The sequence below is a fragment of the Spea bombifrons genome, chromosome 13 (assembly GCF_027358695.1).
Source record: "Spea bombifrons isolate aSpeBom1 chromosome 13, aSpeBom1.2.pri, whole genome shotgun sequence".
In the NCBI taxonomy this organism is placed as follows: Eukaryota; Metazoa; Chordata; class Amphibia; order Anura; family Pelobatidae; genus Spea; species Spea bombifrons.
Window position 1 is genome coordinate 14,107,979 of NC_071099.1, and position 23,072 is coordinate 14,131,050.

Genomic DNA, 23,072 nt, shown 5'->3' on the forward strand with positions numbered 1-23,072 from the left:
CACAAAGGAGTAGTAGAAAAGTGGAACAGCCTTCCAGCAGAGGTGGTAGAGGCTAATACAGTGAGTGAATTTAATCATGCATCATGCACAAATTGTTGGCGCTATATATAACAAATAATAATAATAAATAATAATGCCGAACGGGTCTGATCTACCCGCAAATTCTATATTTCTATGAAAACAGTGAGATCCATTTTTTGTTTTTGCCCGGCTACAAGGTCAAAGTTACTGCTTTCTTTTCTACAATAACAAATTGCTGAAATTCCACTCTGAATAAAGATAATGTTGTTTCTCCCTCTGTTTATCTTTTGCCGAGCGGGGCTGAGCGCTCTACCCTCCCAGCGACGGGATTACTACATTATCACTCAGTAATACTCATTAAAGCGTCACTAAAGAACCCTCCGCGCGACTCAACAGAGCACTCAAACAAAACCGAGTGTTAGGGAAGCAGGGGAGGGCAGGTAAAGCCAAGTGGCCCCCATCGGCCCCTTGTCCATGATCAACATACACCATTTGAAGAATTTCGGGCCAGTCCTGGGTGATGTTGCCCCCTCTGCACCCCCACCCCTCTTCAGGCCATCGTATAAATAATACAATAAACCTGTTTCGAAGTATGGACTTGGACTCTCTTTCCTGATTGGCTGCCAGTTTCCTGTATTTAGGAACATAGAAATTAGTTAAAAAGAGTTATTTAAAGCGATGCTCCAGGCATTATATGCACTTTATATTATTATATCAACCAATGACATTGTTGGGGGGGGGGTCCAACGGGACCCCCATGTGTATGTGCGGAAAGTGCATTTTTTAGACAGTAAAATTGGAGATAATGTACAAGTTCTTTCCCTGGCTGTCAATATAACACCATTCAGGGCCATTTCATAATCTCCCAGAGCTTTATGCTGCCCAAAGGTCAGATCCAAGGTATAAAATATACATGTGTAGGACAGACGGGGTTCTGAAACCATAGCTTTCAGTTATTATGTATCAGTGTTGTTTGTTTCCTAATATAAACTAACTTCTTGCTCTTTATTGTAAATATTATTGTTATTTTTAGCTAAACATTCTGAGCTCTTAGAAAAGAGGGGTCATAGGAGAGGAAAAAGTGGAGCACAGGGATTGGGGACTGTACCTCCACGACACAATATTTAGTGAATAGATATATATATTCTATATGAAATATTATGGCAGGTTGGCAAATGTTTAAATAAAAGGAAAATAAGCAAAAGAACTGTTAGAAAAAAAATGAGCTAAATTATTAAGAAAATGGTAAAAAAAAAATATTACAAAAAAAGGATGCCAATAGCTATGTGGATTATTAGTACATACCTTCATGTAAAATACCATTAGCAGACCTACTTCCAGTCCCCCCCCCCCAGACCCCCAGGTTGCGGACCACTGCCTAGGTAAGAAGGAAAGCCCCTTTAAGCAGTATGTCATAGGCAGTGTTGGTCTTGTCTTAGAGTCAGGAGCCATATGCCTATCCCACGCATGTTTAAATCCCCTCGCTGTATTACCCTCTACCACTTCCGCTGGGAGGCTGTTCCACTTATCTACCACCCTCTCGGCAAAGTAAAACATTTTGCAATGCATTTCCTTGTGCGAGAATTAAAGATGGGATAAAGCAGCAGCCTAATTACTCCTCCATAGATATTATCTCTTTACATGTCAGCGTGGCCAGGGAAGGTTATTAAAGGCTGAGCTGATCTTAGCATGTCATGCCTGACAAATAGAATGAGAGGAGGGGAGTAACTGGGGCTGGACTAAGGCTTGCCTTTAATACAGTCTGCAGGCTAGAGTAGTATTCACACAATCTGCCAGCCAGCAAAGCAGAAGAAGGAACTCAACATATTCAGCATGGAAAACAAGACTTCTCCTTTTAACAAACCAAAGGTACCGCCCTTACTTTATGTATTTTCTACTACTGATACGCATTCATAAAGGAGGGTTTGTTGGGGGGATTCACAGATGGAGGGGTAGAAGGGGGGCTGCAGGATTGCTTGTGTATAGGACAAAGATTCTATAGCGGTGGGATTAAGCCAGAATAATCAATGGGCTTTTGGTGCATGCAGTGTGTCTGAGTTCATTTTCCTGTAGTTAATTAGCGCACATCTGAAATATAACTATATATATATCTATAGATAGATAGATAGAGATATATATGTATATGGGGGGGGGGATCCCTTAAAGAATGAGCTCCTGAAACAGTTAAACCCGAGACCCTTTACGCTCATTGCCTGCTACAGACACACAATAGATGCTTAGAACGCACCTTGCAACATTGTATCTCGCCGCTCTTTTTAACCCCTGAATGACAATGCATTGTGAGCCCGTACATGTACGGACTTTGGCATGAAGGGGTTAACTGTTTCAAGGCTAGACTGGAGAGTGGAGGCAACATTTTGAACTCCTCTTTGTTTTTGATAGCGAAAGGTTTCCGGTTAAGATTATTTTTTTTTTTTATAAACGGAGCCCGATAGAGATTTATCTGCAAGGTGTGGTGCGTGCCTTCCGGAAGACAAAGGGTTAACGCGGCACAGTACGACGCTGTGGAATAGGATGGCCCTACACGAATCGATGCATTATAACACGGATGCGTGTACTGTAACGGCAAGGAGATTTAAGCGGCTCTTTTTGTTGTTGCTCGGCGGCACTGAAAGAGTTAAACGTAAGAGGGTTTTTTGGGGAATCTCTCCCCGCAGGGACGGCGTCGGATGTAACTGTAACTGTCTTGGCGCAACAATTCAATTTGTCTAAATCTTTTCAAAATAGAATATAAGGTTATTAAATACATAAAAGCCAATAATAAAGTCTGTCCGTAAAACTTAGAAAATTAACCCTTCGGTGGCCAGAAGAGTTCTCAAGATAGCCATAGAGATTCGCATAGCGAGGCAGCGAACCTACCTTGTTTAAAACGATATCGAATACAGGTTTATATATAATTTAGTCTAACTTTGGGTATTTGGGTGTTAATTAAAAATATATATATATATATATTTAAAATGGTTTATATATAGGCGGAAAAAATAACACGTCGAAAAAAACTCTAGTAAAACAGGAGAAATAGTGGAAAGTGATGGGCGGCTGAGATATTGAATTATTTATTTATATGGCGCTATTATATTCCGCTGGACATGAATTTTTAATTGCCCGATTTTGTGCTCTGATCGCGACGCAGTTCTGTTTCTCCTGATCTCCTTTGAAGTAGCGGGCTTTTGGGGGGGTCCCGTCGTACCCCAGCACGCCCAATCATATCTATTAGTAGGGCTGCAGAAATAGATGTCGAGCATGACACATTCTCGCTGAGGTCCTGTGACACCTTGTGAGGTTAAAACCACCCCGTGATTGGGGTTGATGGAAGACAAGAATGTCCTTCAACTGCTTCTCCACCAGCTTGCCACCCACCAGGGACTAGAAGGTGAAGCTGATCCTCCCAGGTCTATCATCCTAGGAGGTAATGTTCTTCCATATCTGAGAGACCCTAACAACGAACTCAGCACTGTTCTTCACGACAAGAATCCTTGTTTCGGGGCAAACCCAACACAAGATTTGTTACAGCAATCAGAATATTCACGGTTCTTTCTAAACCTCAATGGCATGGAGACTCCGATTCGTCCGATTTGGACATGGCTGGACATTTCGGATCGGTCCCGAAGGACGCAGTCGAGACTCTCGCGCTTCAAGAAAGAGACAGCAATAGATATTCATGAGAAGCTTTTCTTGGACGCCTCCAACAAGTATTGAAAATTGAGGAATTTGACATCAGCTTAGGGTTACGGGACATTAACCCTTACTCTAATATTTAAAGGTCCTATCCCAGCAGAGTAAGGGCTGTGAGGGAGGCTGACACGTAAGCCTACTCCCTACATCCGCTCCAATTTTCTCAGAACCGCCAGCAAATGTTTTTTTTTTTCCCGCCCCATACATAACTGGTCTTACGGCGCATAGCCGAATATTTGGCGTCACGCATTTCTAAGATGCATCCCCCTGTCGCAACAATTTAATCATAATCTCACAAAGTGTACTTGGTACATCAGATCTGCTACTCTGCTTGAACACAGGTGGATTGTTGTAGAATATCCTGGAAGAGATAGGCTTTTCCATGGAAGAGACGTCTGAGAACAAGGCTGGTCTTTGTAACTAGTCGCTGAATCGCTACATCTTGTTAAGAAAGATCCGTTCGCTGCGTTCCCACCTGTTAAAGGTCAGGGGCCCATCTGGTGCGTTTTCTTAGCTGTCATTTTTCTGCGTTATTATTTGGGTTGTAACCTAGATGTCACCCGGTAAAAGGAAATCAATTTCACAAAACATTCCTAGAATTTCTGCAAAATATTTCTCTATTTTTTATTTTTGGATTTTTATTATTTTTTTTATTTTTTTTAAAATTATTTTTGGATTTTTATTATTTTTCTAATTTTTATTATTTATTTATTTACTTTAATATTTTTGGATTTAATACGTTTAATTTAAGTAAAATCCATAGAAAGAGCAAATCCTTAAAACAAAAAAAAAAACATTTTTATGGAAGCATTAGATTCATTTTTATATTCTTTATGGTTTCTATATCTAAATATATCCATATACCATATATATATATAAATAATTGAATATTTAGTAAATAGCTTTTATATATACTTTTTAATGCATGGGATAGCTGAGTGGTCCCTTGAAATTTTCGGGGGATCCCTAAAATGCTTTGGCTGTGCAGGAGAACATGTCTCATTACTTGTGATATACTTACCGGCAGGCAGCTCGGGGGGCCGGTGCCCGACGAGATCCTCGAGTGTTCGTGGGTCTAATGAGACTACCCCACGCACATGCGCACAAAGTGCCAATAATGCCACTCCCAATAATGCTAGAAAATGTCAGAGCTCATTTTTGGTGAATATTGGGACTTTTCTTGCGTCAGCGCATTTCCTGGGGAGTTACGTGATGGCGCGCTGTTTGTGGTTGTAGAAACAGAACGTTTTTCTCACGTTTTCTCATAACTCGCAGGGACTTTCGGCTGACTGCACATCGTGTGCAAACTACGACCCCCCCCCCCCCATGTAGTCAGCAAAACTGAAAAAGCCCACGTATGGGGTTTCATTTTTCTGGGAAGAGACGGCAGAGGAATGAATAGAACCTGGAGACGGAATATTGTTTTCAATCATTTTCAGGGGGAAAACATAGAAGCATTGAATTTGCCGGCAGATCGGCCCCATTCGGCCCCAACTCAAACCCTAATTAGCCGTTGGTCTCGTCTTAGATTCAGGAGCCGTATGTCTATCCCATGCATGTTTAAATCCCCTCACTGTATTACCCACTACCACTTCTGCTGGGAGGCTGTTCCGCTTATGTACCACCCTGTCAGTATATTCATAGCCATCTTATTGATCCCTTGGGGTTACTATATACCTACTTGCCTTTTAAATCGGCATCATTTAGTCTAGTTGACTGTGTTGACTAGATGGACCGAATGGGTCTGATCTGCCATTAAATTCTGTGCTTCTAGGTTTTTTTTATTTCAGTGTATGCAGGCACCAGAAAAGTAGTAGATCCATCAAGTCTGCCCCGGTGAAAGGAGGTACATCGTATGACAGCACTGTCATTATATTGTGAGCGCTGACATGCGCCAGCCAATCCTTTTCAATACGCTTTTTGTTATGTCTGAGCACGTGTCTGTGCACGAGCCGGCTTTTTCGACCAGGTCATGTTTGATTTCACAATTCCGTGTCCAAGGACGAGTTTTGTGCGCCGGGTGCACGCGTGTTCGTTTATATGACAGGGCTGCCGGCTGTTCAAATATTTAAAAGGATGTCTTTAATTCACAAATACTAGTTCTACTAGTTTTTCTTATTGGTAAAAAAAAGCAAAAAAAAAACCATTTTATTTATTACGTAGATTACCGATTCGAACGAATTGAAATTTTAATGAAATTTTCCAATTTCATCAATTCGTACTGAAAACCAAAAATGTGGAAAGACCCCAAGGAAACAAACAAAAAGCAAGCAGAGAGTTTCAAATTTTAGTTTGCATATTGTCATTTTTCCTTACCCTGACTCACACTTACTCATGCTCTCTACCACTCTCATGCTCTCTCACGCTCTTATTCACTCTCACTCTCTCTCGTGCTCTCTCGCATTCTCATTCACTCACATTCACTCTCTCACGCTCTCTCCCACTCTAATTCACGCTCTCTCCCACTCTCATTCACTCTCTCACGCTCTCTCCCACTCTCATTCACTCTCTCTCCCACTCTCATTCACTCTCTCTCATTGTCTCCCTACCTTCTCCGCCAAGCACTTCAAAAAGGAAACAATATCCCCAAAATACAGAAGTACATATACAGAAAACCATACATAATAATACAAAATATGAATTATTGTTGAATTCATTTTAGGCACATAAAAAGAACAAATATATCTCTTCCCAATCCACCCAGGCTGACTAGGCCTTGGCCTCAGGCAGCAGTCCCATCCACTGCAAAACTGCATTTCCTCTTGGGCGATCATGTCCCCCACTGTGACTCTGCTGTCCAAAGTGGCCCACTTGCACTAAGGAGGCTGTCCCGAGCCTTCATAGACTGCTTCAAAAGGAGCTGCGTGCCTTTAAGTCTAATCCATACTTGGGAACTCTCCGTCAGCAGGGCAGCCCCCCGCCGGCAGCGGGTTCGGCTGCCGAAAAGATAGGGCTCCGGGTAGCTGGCCTGGCCAGGTATGGTCACGTCCCGGCGCTCGGCAGTGAAGACAGCGGCTGTGGAGGGGCAGCTGGAGCTCACGGGTTAGGGTAGCGCCTGAGGTAAAAAAGCCTCAGATTCCTCCCTCCATTTTTACTGCACCAGTAAAATATAACAAAAATTCAAAATATACAAAACAAACAGCCAATCAGGAGGAAGAGGAAGCCGGGCGCAAAACGGGGAATATTGTTTTCTAAACACAAAAGGCACAGAACATAATTATGTAAAAAAAGACAGCACAGCCATTAAAAATGTTACGATGTTTTTGATTTATTGAAATCCGTATCCTGTAGAATAAACATAAAGCCCATCGGCCGGTATTTGCTTAGCTTTTATATGAATTTGTTTTACTATCAGATAAAGCCATGTGTAGGTCTACAGAGCTTTTCCCGGTCTAAGTCCGTCTCCTGACCTTTACGCGGCACTAGAAGGATTTAACGCGCACTCAAATATGCAAAGTATAGCGAAAATACACAAAGGGACCTTGCGAAATCCATGTGTTTTAGTCAAAAGTGCTTTATTTCGCTTTTTTTTCTGTCCTTGTGTACCACAGCTGCCGGTGTCAGCAATTAGTTTTCTTTTGCTAAGGTCAGAGGTCAACATAATCAATGTATCTTCGTATCCCTGGCACATACGCTACCGTTCACAAGCCCTTTTCCTGGAAAACAAGGACATTTCTGGCTGTAACATAATTTGCAAAAAGGGTTTTCTAACCATCAATTAGCCTTTTAAACTTAAACTTGGATCAGCGAACACAACGTGCCCTTGGAACCCAGGAGTTATGGGAGTGATAAAGGGCCATTGGAACACAGGAGTGATAGGAGTGATGGGAGTGATAAAGGGCCTCTGTATTTCCATTAAAAATCAGAAGTTTCTGGCTACAATAGTCATTTACAACATTAACCCTGTCTGCGCTGGATTCCTCATCCATTTTATTTTATTTTAATGGACACAATGTGCTTTTCTTTCAAAAACAAGGACATTTCTGAGTGACCCCAAACTTTTGAATGAAAATACAGCTCAAATATTCAATTAACTTTATAATTCCTCACCTTTTTTTTCTGTAAGTCCAAATTTCTATATGATGCACTACTTGTTACGTCCGGTTTACCCATTGTACAGCGACACAGACTATGATGGTGCTATATAAATAAATCCTAAATCATAATAATATGAATAAAAAAAAAATATTTGAACAAAAGAAATTTACCGGCACGTGTTCCTGTATGAGAGGGGAGAATGTGAGCTCTATGGCTATTTTGGTGAATATCCTATAAGACCCCACCAGGTCATTTAAAAGATTCTTGCCCTGGGCTAAACGCTTATGGTTAACTATCTTGTGCTCATCAAGACATTTAAGAATCCCTCATAGGTCAAGCATATCGCTTACCTGGTGTAACTTTGCAAATTCATGGAAAGTCTCCAAGTTTTTAATAAAATGCACAAACGAAACCAGGAATGCATTGACCCGAACAACGTATCTCCATGTTAGAGAGACTTCAGCGTCAAGAGGGCGAGATTTTATTTACCGTAACTATGATTATCCCGGGGGAAAAGTTCTACTTTCCTTAACGCTGATCAGCTGGCAAGAGATCACAGGAGAGGGGTGTTCTAAAAATGACACGAGGATCAATGTATCCTTACAGATCAAATTGTTTCTGGAGCTTTGGAGTTGCCGGCCACACTTGGTGTTGGTCCACTTTGGTCTTGGTCCACTTTGGTCTCCATTCAAGAGAAGGTACTTTCAACATGTGATAATTCTAGGATATGACCCAGATATTTATTACCGCATGTACTAACTAAATATAACCAAGACCCAACTACCTCAACTCGCAAACTCAACTCACTACGGTCCTATGACACCTTAAGTCAAGGTCAGTTGAACCATCGAGAAAATGTCCGCCATCACATATCACTTACTTTTTCGGGGATGTTTGCCCTGCCTCACATATTCTATCGTCGCCTTGAGCTTCCATTTAATGGTTAAAACGTTTAGAAGTAGATTATTGGAGGGTGACAGAGAACCAATATAAATTTTTGCGAGGCTGTTCATGTTATCAACTATCCATTGGAAAACGCAAAGGCCATAACTGATAGTTAATCATTCTGTCTCTTTTTTTCCAATTCAGCATTCTTACGGGAACTTTTTAATAGAAAGTGGCACACGTTATCAGCTGGTTTCGGGGCTGAAAATGCTGGTGAGGCAAATATAGTGAGATTTTTACAGCTAATATTAATGATTAGCTATGAACCTATAGACGCCGCTTATCATAATGTTCTCAGCACTAAAGAGCCAAGGATTTATGACGAAGGAGGGAGTACTTTGTGTTCAGCTGTTCCTGGGTTTTCCACGAAATTCTTCAGGAGCCTCTGCTGAATAACCTTTAAACTTTGTGATTTATTGCGCTTTTCTGATGGTACCGAGAGGTTTCAAGGGACTGATAGTATAGAGTGTAATCTACCACCAGCACAGTCCCCTCTCCACGCCTAAAAATCACTAGTGATTTATAGCTATGTTCACCATTTTTGGAATTCCGATTTGAAATATACCATACTTTTGATACACTTCGGGTTAGTTACTCTGCTGCACCGTTATATATTGTATTGAACAATCTCACCAGGCCGTGCCGTGAAGCAGCCATAACATCAGCGGAAGAGGGGTGGAAAGGTCCCAGAATTGGTAGGGGCAGAAATTCCTGGAGGGAAAGACATCAAGTACCCCCATCTTGTCAACATGTAAATTTTTATTGGATGAACCCCATATTTTTAAGACTCAAAAGTCATGATTTTACTAGTCTACAGTGTAACATTGCAAAAAGGCAATGGGGGGCCCTTAAGAAGGCTTTTGGGTTATTTCTTGCAAATTGATTTAATCTGAGCCCTGCTTGGAAAGCAGTAGAGAATCCTGGAACATGTGATTTTTAAACTAATATTAGAAATCTGAATGTTTGTGAAGGAGATTATGGAACCTTCTGTTGGATTCAGGACACAGAGTAGAATCCAAGATCACGTAGTTAACATCTGCTGGATAATGGAAGGAACAGGAGGAGATATCTTCTCAGGGTTTAGAGGCAATATTGGAAATGATGAAACAGAGTTCATGGGAAACATGGGACTTACTTAAAATGTGAGGCTCCATGAATAATTTATATAGCAACCATAAAATGACAGTGGGAACCAAACTTATTCCAAAGTTTATGGATTTGCATGTATGAAGAAAGCGTGTATCAATGAAAATTAAGGTAGTATCAAAGCTACTCAAGGAAACCTGTGATTCCTGCGATATAAGCTCTTAGTAACACAGGTATACAGTAAATACATCTAAGAAACAGAATTTTAACATGAAGTAGATGTAAACATCATGATGCTGAGGTTTAGAAAGAAGGTCAACGTGGACAATTTGGTCAAGGAGAGCTACATGACTTGGGAAGGATTGAAGAACATCAACCAGGAGCAGTGGATGATGTCAATCACCGACAATAGGCAGAGATTTTACCGCCAAGGCCACCAAGTATCAGCCGCAACCTAATGGCTAAAACAACAAAATCAGATGGCATCCTATATGCGTTTAAAGAAAGAAGAGCTCATATTCTCAGCTTACCCTTTTTTTTAATGACAACTTAAAATAGGTACACTTCCACACTTTGTTTCTACCAGGTGACTGTCAAACACTATTATTCTGGTTCTAAATTAGATACATGCACTAAGTACACATCCTGTCTAACAAGCATCAATTTGTAAGTCATCCAAAGTTCACTAAATGGAATAGGATGTTTTTTATGCTCCCAGTGCAGAAACAGAATTACATCTGGTGAGATGATTAGTCCCAGAAGAGAACAAGTTGTTCTAATAGTACACAAGATGCTTTGCCCTTGGACATTGCTGGCCGTATGGTGAATAAACAATGAAATGTTTTAATTCTGCTGGGATGTGATGCCTGTTATCAATTGTCATTTATTTATATATATATAGACCGCAAGAAACAAGCAAAACCTTGATAAATCTGAATTCCAAGTCAGAATGCTTTCAGTTTTAGTGAAAAAAACAGAATTCTTAATTGGTATTATTAGCAAACAAAACTGAACCGTTTTATAGGGGGTTCTCCCTAGCAATAAATGTTATAGCTATAATTTTCTGGTTTTAGAGACAATTTGCAGATAGCGATTATTATATCAGTCTATACGGGTTATCATAAATAGTTTATTTCTTTTAGCACAGAAATTCAAAAGTATCACAAAGGAGAATAATGAAACTAGCATCAGTCAAGGTACACCACTATCTCCTTACTATTTGTTGGCTGCTTGTATCTTGACTCGTGGTAGTTGTTGTGTGGTTGTCCACCTACCTGGGTCTCAAATTTTCATGTTGAGTTCCATCTCAGGGTCGTTCTTCTTGAGATGGCTCTTCCATTTCTGATTTGTGCAACCTGTAAACTGTATTTCTCATATATATATATGATGTTCCACTTACACAATAGATTGCTTGTGCTCTCCAGCAAGTTTATCAAATAAACCTTTTAAAATAAACATTTTCTGTTGCTCATAGCTATGGCCACGTTTGTTGGGAACAGTTGGTGTATCGGAAAGAACAACCAATCATGTTTATGTGTAATTATAAAACTGTTAAATTCAGCAGAGTAGGCGGAACAGAACCTTCAATAAACAAAATATGTTGAGTGCCTCGGAAGAAGTCAGCCTTATCTTTGTGATCCAGCAACTCTGATCCAGTGACACACTACCGTTACCTTTATCAGTAAGGTCACACGCACTCGTCTTACCCACAGCAACGTGGAAAATACCGATTTAAAAAATAGTTCTGGATTCTCACTCTCCACACCTTTCTAAGTAAAACAGAACGTGTCTTTAACCCCTTCTGCTGTGTTAAAGTGCCTGACGTTACTCAAACGCACAATAACAATAAAATAGTATTATGTTGTTCTTCTTAATTAGTCTTGTGGTCCGTCTGCTTCTTCTCTACTAAACAAACTACAACAAAATCTTATTTTGTGGCTCAGTTTTAGTGGTAGAGCTTCTAGAGGTCAATGATGTCTCTTAGACCACAACGTATCACGATAGACAGTTGATTATACCAAGGATCCTTGCTAATCATAAGACTGAATGGCTTTTTAAGGGTGGCCTGAATATCGACGACTTAGGACATGAAGCTGGAATGTCTTTCCATCCATGCTGTGGCCTGAGATAGTGCTTTCAAGACGTTGTGGAGCATATCTCCTTAAAGCAGCTTGCACCACATCGTAACCTACTGACGCATGAAGTAACAGGTTATTGGTGCAAGTATGATGTCAAAACAAAACGTATTACCACGTGATCATCAACTAGTGATGTCAGAAGTAGACTAATCGAATCTTTCTAAAACCGTCAAAAATAGGCTGTAGTACCGGCAGTAATCTGTTTATAAAGGTTTTTGAGGGTGCGTGGGGTCCAGGGAAGTCTCCTTTTTCATTCAAAGTATTTGGGTTATTTTGTGTAGATTTATGTTTAAGTGTCAGCTGTTGGCTTGGTGGTAGAACGTTGTGGCAACGACTAATAATGTAACTATCTCCCCGATAGGGGTGGCTGTGGTTCATGTATTATTTGCTCAACCCTTGGGACCAAAGACAGTTAAACTTGATGGACGCCTCAGGGCCTCTAGAACGTCGTTCTAAGGACATGCCGTTGAGGGATTTACCTCTTTTCATACTGGATCCCTGGTGGAGAACGTTCCCGCTTGCCCTCCTCATTACTACACTAAAATAACCAAACAGTAGCGATGTCATAATTACCGTATATTGTAATGTGTGTGAAGTAGTGATGTTACTGCATAATTAATGTACGGTTATTACATAGTAATTATGATTTATGATGCATGATTTTAGAGTAGCGATGCAATCAAAATGTAAACAAATCGTTTTTTTGTGAAAAGTTGTCCAGAATTAACCAAATTTACCAAAACATGAGAAGCGCATTAAACCAAAAATATTGCTTTTTAAAAAATATCTTTGTTTTTGTTTTCTTGTAGGTTGAACTTCATGTGCATTTAGATGGAAGCATCAAGCCTGAAACCATTTTATATTTTGCCAAGTAAGCACAAAATTGCAGTTGGTGTTTCAAGGTCTTTTTCAATTACTTGTTGTCACCTTGACAGTTATGAAGGTTCTCTTATAGCTTCTGCACCCCTCCTCCCCTCCTCCAGCTCCTCAGTATTCTGGGTCTCCAAGGCACATCCGGAACCCTAGAATTTCCTCAGGATCATTAGGATTCCTCTCAATCACCAGGATTCCCCAAAGCTGAGTGGCTCCATAGCATTTCCCACGCCAACCAAAAACTGCAAACACAAGTAACACATGGGTACCACCAAGGAGGCTTTCATCCGGTCACCCTTTATTTTCTTTTAACGACAATGAAACGCGACAGAAAGGGGCAAGAAGGGGGTTCTGAGATGAGAACCTGTGATGGTGAGGTGACAAGAAACCCTGTTGTCTTGGTCATGACCACTAAGAGCCTCCTAGGCAAATCCAAAAAGAACCAGCTGAAGGGTCCATGGTGCTTCTGATTCTATACATTCAAGTTCTTCGTATGTGGCATAGATGGGCACCAGAACACCCCTCGCTTTTCGATTTCATAAGGAGCAGTAAACGTTGTACTTGTTTGCATACAGCGAGCAGTTTATTATTAGACATGGTTTATTTTTTGTTTTGATTTGCGTGATCTGCTCGTGATTATTATTTTGTCCAAAACAGAGCTCTCTATTTTTCTTTATTTTCCCAGGAAGAGAGAGATTAAGCTCCCAGCAGACACTCTCGAGGACCTTTTGCAACATGTTTCGTACCAAGAACCCCTCAGCCTCACAGAATTCCTCGCCAAATTTAATATTTACATGCCTGCTATTGCGTAAGTGATGGATTTACTTTCCTTCAGATACCAGGATTACCGTTGACGTGGTTGGTCTCCAAAAATAGAACTTTGAATTTATTTCTAATTTCTTGTGCTTTTTTTCAGATATATTTTTAGGTTGTTGATGTAGGCAACTGCATCAAGAAGGGCATCCATGTCTTATAATGTATAATGACTCAGTCTTATATATGTTTATGGTTCGACACCTCATTGGAAGCCTCAGCACCACCCAACGAGTCGGTGGCAGATAAAGCTATTTCATTAACGAAGGCGTATCACTGTTTTTGTTTTTTTTCCAGGGGTGACAGAGAAGCGATAAAAAGAATTGCCTACGAATTTGTCGAAATGAAATCCAAAGAAGGAGTGATTTACGTTGAGGTCAGATATAGTCCTCATTTTCTGGCCAACTCCAAAGTGGATCCCATCCCCTGGGGCCAGAAAGAGTAAGTCACGTCCGATAATATATTCAATATACTTAATATTTTAACAAACTTTGTTAAGTAACATTGTTTATAGACAACATCTACCTAGTTTAATCCACTCCATCGGCCACTGTGATGGACTGAACTGGTTCCTCCATGGAACAAATTTCATACTACCATCAGAAGCCAGTATTGCTTGTCCGCCGTGTTCTTGTTGATTATTACTTCTTTGAAACTAAAGTTTTGTATTCTTTTTTTTCAACAGGGGTGACGTGACGCCCGACGAAGTGGTTAACCTCGTTAATCAGGGATTACGGGAAGGAGAGAAAGCGTTTAACATCAAAGCCAGGTCTATTCTATGCTGCATGCGTCACATGCCAAGTAACGTATTCAAGCCCCCCGTACCGCTTTATTAACTCTTCTATCTAACCAGGGATAATACCAATAACCATGGACCATGTTCCACCGACCATGCTTCTTATGTCCTTTGGATAGTATAAATATATTGTTTGTATATGTATATATACCTGATTTTGATCTTTTAGCTGAAACTTTAGACATATTTTTGGAAAATCTATTACGCCCCAACAAAATGTCTTTAGTCCACTGATTGATTATCTAGGGATCTCCAAACCAGCAAACCAATGAAACAAATCAAGGTGTGTGCTCAGTTCCACTACCAAATACCACAATCATATAAATAGCTTTTAAAAAAAAAAAAAAAAATGATTTTATTTTAATGAAATATTAAAAAAAAGTTATTTGTATACCAATATTAAATACCATCATAGGTAGGGAACATCCAGGCTCTGGCTACCAGGAGCCACCACTTACCGATCACTAAAAATAGGGAATGACGGTCCCTTTAATGCACTTTTATTGATACGGAACACAATAATTCGGTACCACGTGTGTCCTCACAACACTCTTTGTTGGCCTTATCGCAAATAGTGTCAATTTCTTAATTCGCGGCTGGCTTTGCCTGGAGCGATATTACGTTGGCTCAGATGTTTTGTTGACTTTGGCAGACAGACGCAACCGCATTGTCGATCCTCCCAGTGGGTGGCTGCCGTTAGCAATTATCTATAAATCTCGGAATCTACAAAGATAATCCATTACTGATTTCTGTTGGATAAATAACGCCATACAAAAACTTGTGAAATGACCATCTTTTTATACTTTAGTATTAAACTGATAGGTCACCTTTAAGGTTACATTAGTTCTACAGAATTTACAGATGTCCTGCTATTCAGCGTTTATTTTTTATTCTTTGAGTGATCAACTAGGTGTCTGTTTATGGTCCAGTCTCCGCTTCCAGTGAAGCCACATAATTCTTCTTGTAGCCCAAGTAATTAAAACGACCATAACAGGTCTTTTCAGCTGATCAGCAAAATACTCAAGAAGTACACAGTATTAATACACCACTCTTTTGTAGAAACAATTCTTATATTCACTGGTTTCTTATAGGTATTGTGTTTATTGTGCCACAGAATGTCTTGATAAACCAACCTTAGGTCAGCGCTGAATTAACCTGACGTAGGACTAACCCAGGGCAGAGCCACCAGCCGCTCCATCACTCTTTCTGCTGAGCGCCGGAATATGATCTCATATTCTGATGTTTCACCTTCTAAGGACATTCTGGCCGGCATCACGGGAAACACCCCCCATTTAAAGGGGAAATGAGTGGGGAGTGGGGCATATTAAGACCCCGCTCCCACGACCTAGAGGATTCAGGTGTTGACCCGGTCAAACCCGGAGAGTTCCCAGGTATGGTTATGGGGCAGAGAGCCTGCCATCAACCTGGACCTGCCACCCAAGGCCAGAATACACCACTGCCTAAGGTGTAGTTTTGCAATGATAATAGTGTAATTCTATTACGCTATTGATGTTTGCTGTCACAATGTTTTCATGTTTTGTTACGCTAAATTAGGCAAAGATTACCTAAGTGAAGTTCCATTCCGATCGACACCACTTTTAACACTGTAGGTCACGTTTTAGAACGTGAAGCGATGAGAGCCTAAGGGTGCGGACACACCTTAGTCATCTTTACATCCGGTAAAGCGTGGCTTGAAGCTAATTCCAAACCTTCCCTTGCAAACAAATTTGACTCTGTCTACTTTGTTAGTAAAAGAAAAACACGTTGGGGGTTAAATCTGTTCTCAGAACACCAACTTGATTTTCAAAGTCGACACAGCTCCTCTTTTTGACTTTGAAGTCATGCTGACTGATAGGAACTTGAGGCCTTCAAAAAGGTTGTGTGTAGATCAGGCGAAAAACTCTACAAAAGCATTCTCCTCGAAAATATAATCAAACCAAAATAAGGTCATTTATTTTATAGATTGATGTTTATCTAAAGTATATAATTCCTTGTTAAAAAATCTGCCTTTAGAAATGATTAATATACATGCCGTAGTATGCCTGGCAGACAAGTTGGAACAAGATGATAAAATGAGGATAGAATTCAAGCTGAACTAAATATAAATATATTTGCCTCTCCTTAAAATGTGTGATCATTGAAACATTTGCATTTAAGAAGTTAAACAAGTATATTGAGATATACCCACCAAGTGTCCATCTTTCCTCCCCTGCGCCCTCTTTCCTCCCCTGATGCTCCTCTTTTCTAAGAGCTCGGTATGTTTGCTGGGTATGAGGGTATCGCAGGGTTCTAGGGCCCTAAAAGCCCCGGTAATGTGTATAGAAACAGCTGCTTTATAAATAATATTGTGTAAATAAGATACTTCACAAAGTCATATCATAAGGTCACAAAGTTACATCAAAAAGTCTTGGTAAAGCCTCTACTTTCGGCACACCTCTAATCACCTCTAAGTAGCCGTAATTAGCCATTTGTTTACAATGAATCAGAGCAATTAACGCATTTCACTTCTGCTGATATAGCATTTTAGGAGACGGTTTTATAGGTTTGGTGGCCCTGGCTTCTCCTGGACTACCAGCACTGCTCACTAACCTAATTACAATAGTAACTCCAGGGCAGATAGCTAGGAAGGGGTTAACTGCTAGGTTCTGCTCAAGCCATAATATTTTTTAAATAATTATTTTGATTTTAGGTTTAATTGTATTTTTGAAAAAAACATTCTTTGGATGATGAAGAAACTATATTTTTAGACATTTTTGCATTCATTTTGGTTGTCTATATTTGTAACCTAACTTAGTAATATTAGTAGAAAAAAAGTAAAATAAATAAATAAAAGTCAAAATAAAAGAATATTAGGTAACAGAACATGCTTTATTGAAGCTAGGCATGTGTGGTGGGATCACCGGGAAGGGGCTGATTAACTAAAAAGGGAGCTGACCCTCCATAATACATATGAATTATAGAATACCCAATAGAGCAGACCCTCGCTGCGATACATTATATGGTTATATATATATATATATATATATATATATATATATATATATATATATATATATATATAGTCAAAAAACTTCATATATGTTATTTAAAAAAAAGTTATCTTGAAAGTTGTTTGTGCAGAAAACATCTCCAGTTTAATCTATTTACTGTTGGACGTCAACGGGGAATTTAACATTGAACCCATCATTGAGGAAGAAAAGGTCCAGGGTTGTTTATTTCCATCGGGGTAGAAATAAGTTGGAATTATTTATTCACCGACATGCACTATCCACCTAATCTACGAAACATTGTGTTCCTGTCCACTGAATAGTGACAATGAATCTCGTGCTTTGCAGATTGGTCGGCCGAGGTGGTGGAGCTTTGTAAGAAATACAAAAATAACACGGTTGTTGCCATTGACCTTGCCGGAGACGAGTCGCTGGACTGCGAGGCATACCCCGGGCACAGAAAGGCTTACGAGGTGTGTCAAATACACGCGGTTCTAATGGACTAATAAAATTAAGGTTTCGTCTAAAACTCATGGGTCGCTTTTCCCAAATATTACGATTTTTCGACCGTCTGCAGCTCTTAGACCCAACAACCATAGACAATGAACTAGGATACTTAGTGTTTTGTTGGCTGAAGACCTCCAGACAACGCAATCATTGAATTAAGAAAGAAGTTTTTTTTTTGTGAAATTAACTTATTAAAACACTAATATGGATACCCAGGGGTATTTTTTTGTAATATAGTTAATTATAGAGCTTGGCTTTGTGTTAAAATATCCTATATTACCTTAAGAACGTTAGGTGTTCCATTTTAATGATTCTCCTTAACTTTTATGATGTGGCACCACCTACAGACCCATTGGCTAGTTACAATTTTTCAAGATCATTTTTTACATATAACTTAACCCCTTAAGGACAATGGGCGGTCCCTAAACCCATTGAAAACATACATGTACGGGCTTTGTCATTAAGGGGTTAACTAGCTATGTTTTTACGATAATAATTTAATATTAAGACTAATAATAGTAAAACTAATAATAATAAGATTAAAAAGACTAATGTATTACGGTAAATAAGACTATTATTAAGTCTTCGTTACTGTAATAAATTATTATTATTAGTCTTATTTGAAATGATATTGGACTACCACTACAGAAACACTCAGCCAGCCTTTAGCGTCCGTACTGCCTACGATTGCCTATATCTAAATAAGGGCGAAGGCAAACCATAATCTAAGGATAACAGAGAGGGAAAAAAAAACATATAATATAAATTCTTGCTGGGTTTGTGAAACGATAATGCTGGAATCTAACTCTGTACTTAATTAACCAAAAAGTAACGAGTCCAATGGCTCCCATTGTGGTAAGAACCCCCTCCCCGGCATGTTTTTGGATTCTCACTTTATGGGAAGGCTGTAAATTCCGCGTTTATCTGAAAATGTGGGCCAAGGTGTTTTCGTTAGATATTTACAGCCAAGTCAAGTAGTTGACACCTTTTACAGTTCTGAAGGTTGTAAAGTTGGGTTGGGCTAGCTGTTGCTATACCATAACTCCTTTCACTCTCAGCTTATTTTACTTTTCTCTCTCTCTCTAATATAGGAGGCAGTGAAGTCTGGCGTCCATCGGACAGTCCACGCCGGGGAAGTAGGACCGCCACGAATTATTAAGGAGGTGAGAAGGGCAATGGTCCTACCAGCGTTAGTAACGTAAGAGATCTATGCGAAAGTCCTTACTTTGCACCCCCAAGAACCTAAGACCAGGACAGGACCATATGGCTGCTATACCATATAAGTTTAAAAGGCAGAAATGTAAAAATATTGTTAAAAAAAACCTATTCTGTTTGTAAGTTTTTTAAGCTTTTTCTGATTTACGGCTCTAGGTCAACTTTAAGGTGGAGGCCACGGTGATTACATAAGTGAGTTATCTAACTGGGTCTTTGTTCAGACATGTTTCTCAACTAAATGTGTTTGTATTTGTAAATGTATTTGGCAGTTACAAGAAGGGAGGTAGCGAGAACGGTATTTATGTTTACGGGGCATGTTGAAGGCGTATAGCAACATGTTTAGTAATCCTCACTGCTTTCTCTAGGCCATTGAGGTGCTGAAGGCGGAACGCATCGGGCACGGATACCACATTATCGAGGATCCAGTCCTCTACAGAGAGCTGCTGGACAAGAACATGCACTTTGAGGTATTATAGTTTAAATCAATGCAAATGACACATAGTTAGAAGAGGAAAGACCACCCATGACTGTTTTATCTCCATCTCTTCTTCTGGCCTAAAGATGAGCACTTGAGGGTCGTTTCTGCACGGAACTTTTTAAGATTTTCACTGACCTGGCACTTATAGGGTGCAAAGATTCCCCTCCACCTTATGTCCCTAGAAGTTGGAGGGGTTAATTTTTATATAGACTTTTTTTATGCCCATTTAATGTCCTGCATCTCATAGGTCAGGGCATGAGGGGACAGTGAGATGCATGGGTGGGCTCTGTGCTTCTCCATAGGGTAACCCCAAAGCCCTGCCATTGTTGAGAACGCATGAGTGACCTCTATGCCCTCAACATAACGTCATTCAAACCAAAGATGGCAGACACAATTTCCTATCCCATATTCCCCCATTCAGTCCCTGGTTGAGGCAAACCCCCCATCTCGCTGGGGTAAAGGGACCCTCATGGATAATTCGAATGAATATAATGTCCTTTTTTCAGACATGTCCTTGGTCCAGCTACCTAACTGGTGCTTGCAATCCAGATTTCACAAGACACCCAGTAAGACAGTAAGTATTTATATTAAACCTTTTGGAAAGACATGTCAGATCGGCACAAGGACTTCCTAGTCTGTCTCCTGTGGATGGATGTGTTGGCTGGCATTCTGATTATGCTGCTTAATATCTGAAGTTCTATTTTAATGTTTTGTTCTTTTTCTTGCAGATTCATGGAAGATAAAGCAAACTACTCCTTAAACACAGACGACCCTCTAATTTTCAGGTCTACCTTGGATCTTGATTATTCCATTGCAGTCCAGCACATGAAGTTCACCGAGGAAGAGTTCAAGAGAGTGGTAGGTTCCTGCACTCCGTATTATGGGATGTGGACTGTGATGGATGGCCTAGTACTCAAAGCATATTTACAAGTGTAAAAGTATGTTTTACGAAATCCCAGAGAAACCGCTCTGTGATACTTCGCACTAGTAAGACATTACTTCCGAAGGGAGCGTATGCTTGCATGGATACGTGTCCAAACCCTGCTCTAAAGTTGTACAGTCCAGTATTTCCTACACATTCTAAAATGTGTCAATTTCTTGCTTAGTAAATAAGCATATTCTCCGTTGTGAATAAAGAAACTAACACTACTTCCAATGAGTGTTCGATCTTGCATGGATTTGTGTCCAAACCCTGTTCTAACGTAGTAAACCCGGGGTCAATGTTTTTTTTCGCAATGGAGCAGATGCTTATTAATCGAATCACACAAACAGATTTTTACGCATCGAATAACACGCCCCTACTCTTTTGCTTCCGCTAGAATATTAATGCCGCAAAAGCCAGCTTTCTACCGGAGAACGAGAAGAAGGAATTACTCTATCAGTTGTACGAAGCTTACGGAATGCTGGTGTCAACCGGACTGTGAACATGACCTTTCCACCTTCGTCAAAACCCAAGATCCTCCAGCCTTTAGACAAACACACGCACTCTTCCTATGTTTATTTACTGCCCATTCAATATGTCATCAGGATGGATATCTTCATTTTTACACTTTTTACTTAAATCAAGTATAGTTCAGGCTGGTACTGAAAGGGGTCCAAGTGCCTCCACCAGTTCATGTTCAGTGCATCCTCATCATGGCCTTGGGTCTCATAAGGTTAACAACGTACTGAGCTGTGTTTTTTTTGCGCGTTTGTGGCTTTGGTTGAGTAATACAGCAGTTAGAAAGGTTTTAATAAAGAGCCTCAAGCCAACGAACAATAAATTAAGATTAGTCCATAATAAAACTCAGCTCCCTGACATGTGTAGAACATTCAGATGATGTACAGCTCTAAAATAATTTGCGATCAATAGAATAGTGGGGGGGGGGCATCGACTTTAGCTCCATTGTGAACAGGGAGTTAAACTGTTACCTTACCTTTTAGAAGCCCTTCCAAACCTTAACATAAAACATTCAAACAGTTCCTGAATCCCAATATGAAAGAAGGTCATACAGGTCATAACAGCAAGTGGCCAACCCAAATGGAACAAATACTGGTTTGCATGAGTTGACACAAATGGGCCAAACTCAAATAAAGATCATTTTTCTTATTGATCTATCAGAAACATGGAACCCAAGAGTCCCATTTTTCCTGATGATGTCAATTTTGATTGGACGAGGCTCCGTGGCGTTTTATAATTTTCCCCATATGGGCTGTTTGGGTAGCGGATGTCTAAATGAGCTGCTAAACATAACTGAAAACCAGGTGAAGACAGAGTTGGTGAGAATTTTGAATATTATTATGAATGGATACAGTAAAAATACCAGGATTACTAGGTTTCCAAGGAGAATATTTTGTACGTGGTCTTCAGAACCCTCAAGCATTATCATTACTAAACAGAAGCCAAATATCAAATTCATGTTAGAATTTGTGAGCTAATTTTTAAAATTTAACAAATAACATGAAAGTCCAGCTTACAAATTCTCTTGGTTGGTGTCATTATATACCATCATGCTTTACAGACTAATACATCTAGGTACAAAGGCCACTCAACTAGTATGAGATAATTCCATAAATTGCATCAATAGATTTCATTTTACCAATTTGTTATGAATGGGGCCAGCTGTAAAACGCTTTGGACTTCCATAGCAGATCTTCAAATACAAATAATTCAAATAATAATAAAATTCAAATAATCAAAGGTGTTGTAAATGATAGCTCAAATTTGATTAAAAGCTTATTATTTTAGTCTCCCGCTTTCCACTACAAGAACAAATATCCTTGGTGTCATCTTAAGGACCAACTTTAAAAGGTCCTTGAGTGGACTATAAGGACCACAGACTTGGAAACATCTTAGTAACCAGGATCAGAAGTAAAATGAGCAAAAAGTATTCTAAGCATGGCTTACACACTATAAAATAAAAGCATTATACTCAAGTAAAAAGCATAACCTCACACTTTACCCATTTATAATATATACTCAAAATATAAAGTTTACATTTTATCTTGGTTTCATAATATTTCTGTGTATTATAATTATCATTAGTGTGTGTGACTAAAAAAGGATGCATTCTTTTTAAGTAATCAGAAGAGTACCGAAAAAATTATTATTGCGGTATTTACATGATCTAAATAGTAAACAATAGTAATAACAAAAAAAATATATATTAAAACTTTTACGGCAATGAGGTTGACTGGGTGATGTGAAGCTTGAAGGGTATGGAAGGCTCTGCAACATTTATTTCTACGCCCACAGTATTAGAACTAATTAGAAACTGGACAATCTGCCCTCAAGAAGAAGGAGCTGGGCCAGCCCCCGAGGAACTTCGATAAGGACATTATTCAGAGCTCCATATTCCTTACGATAATGTTAGAAGGACCTGGATAAAATGCAATTTTTTTCATATGCACTCCATGCCTTATGTGAATAAACCAATGATAGATGTGCCCTTTGTGTTACTATATCTACATTAAAATTTACATTTCTACAGACTGCATAT

General features: G+C 39.6%; 1 protein-coding gene across 2 annotated transcripts; it reads left to right on the forward strand.

Annotated features, from left to right (window-relative positions):
* Nucleotides 1-1,622: 1,622 nt before the first annotated feature.
* On the forward strand, nt 1,623-21,408 carry LOC128472125 (adenosine deaminase). Of its 2 annotated transcripts, XM_053454198.1 has the most exons (11): nt 1,626-1,890; nt 12,734-12,795; nt 13,483-13,605; nt 13,908-14,051; nt 14,296-14,411; nt 17,742-17,866; nt 18,992-19,063; nt 19,481-19,582; nt 20,100-20,167; nt 20,322-20,451; nt 20,913-21,408. In XM_053454198.1, exons 1-11 carry the CDS (start codon nt 1,855-1,857, stop codon nt 21,015-21,017), a joined length of 1,083 nt encoding a protein of 360 aa, XP_053310173.1. In that variant the 5' UTR covers nt 1,626-1,854; the 3' UTR covers nt 21,018-21,408. The 2 variants fall into 2 exon arrangements, with proteins under 2 accessions (XP_053310174.1, XP_053310173.1); XM_053454199.1 differs by lacking the exon at nt 13,483-13,605 and having other exon boundaries at nt 1,623-1,890.
* The last annotated feature ends 1,664 nt before the right edge of the window (nt 21,409-23,072 follow it).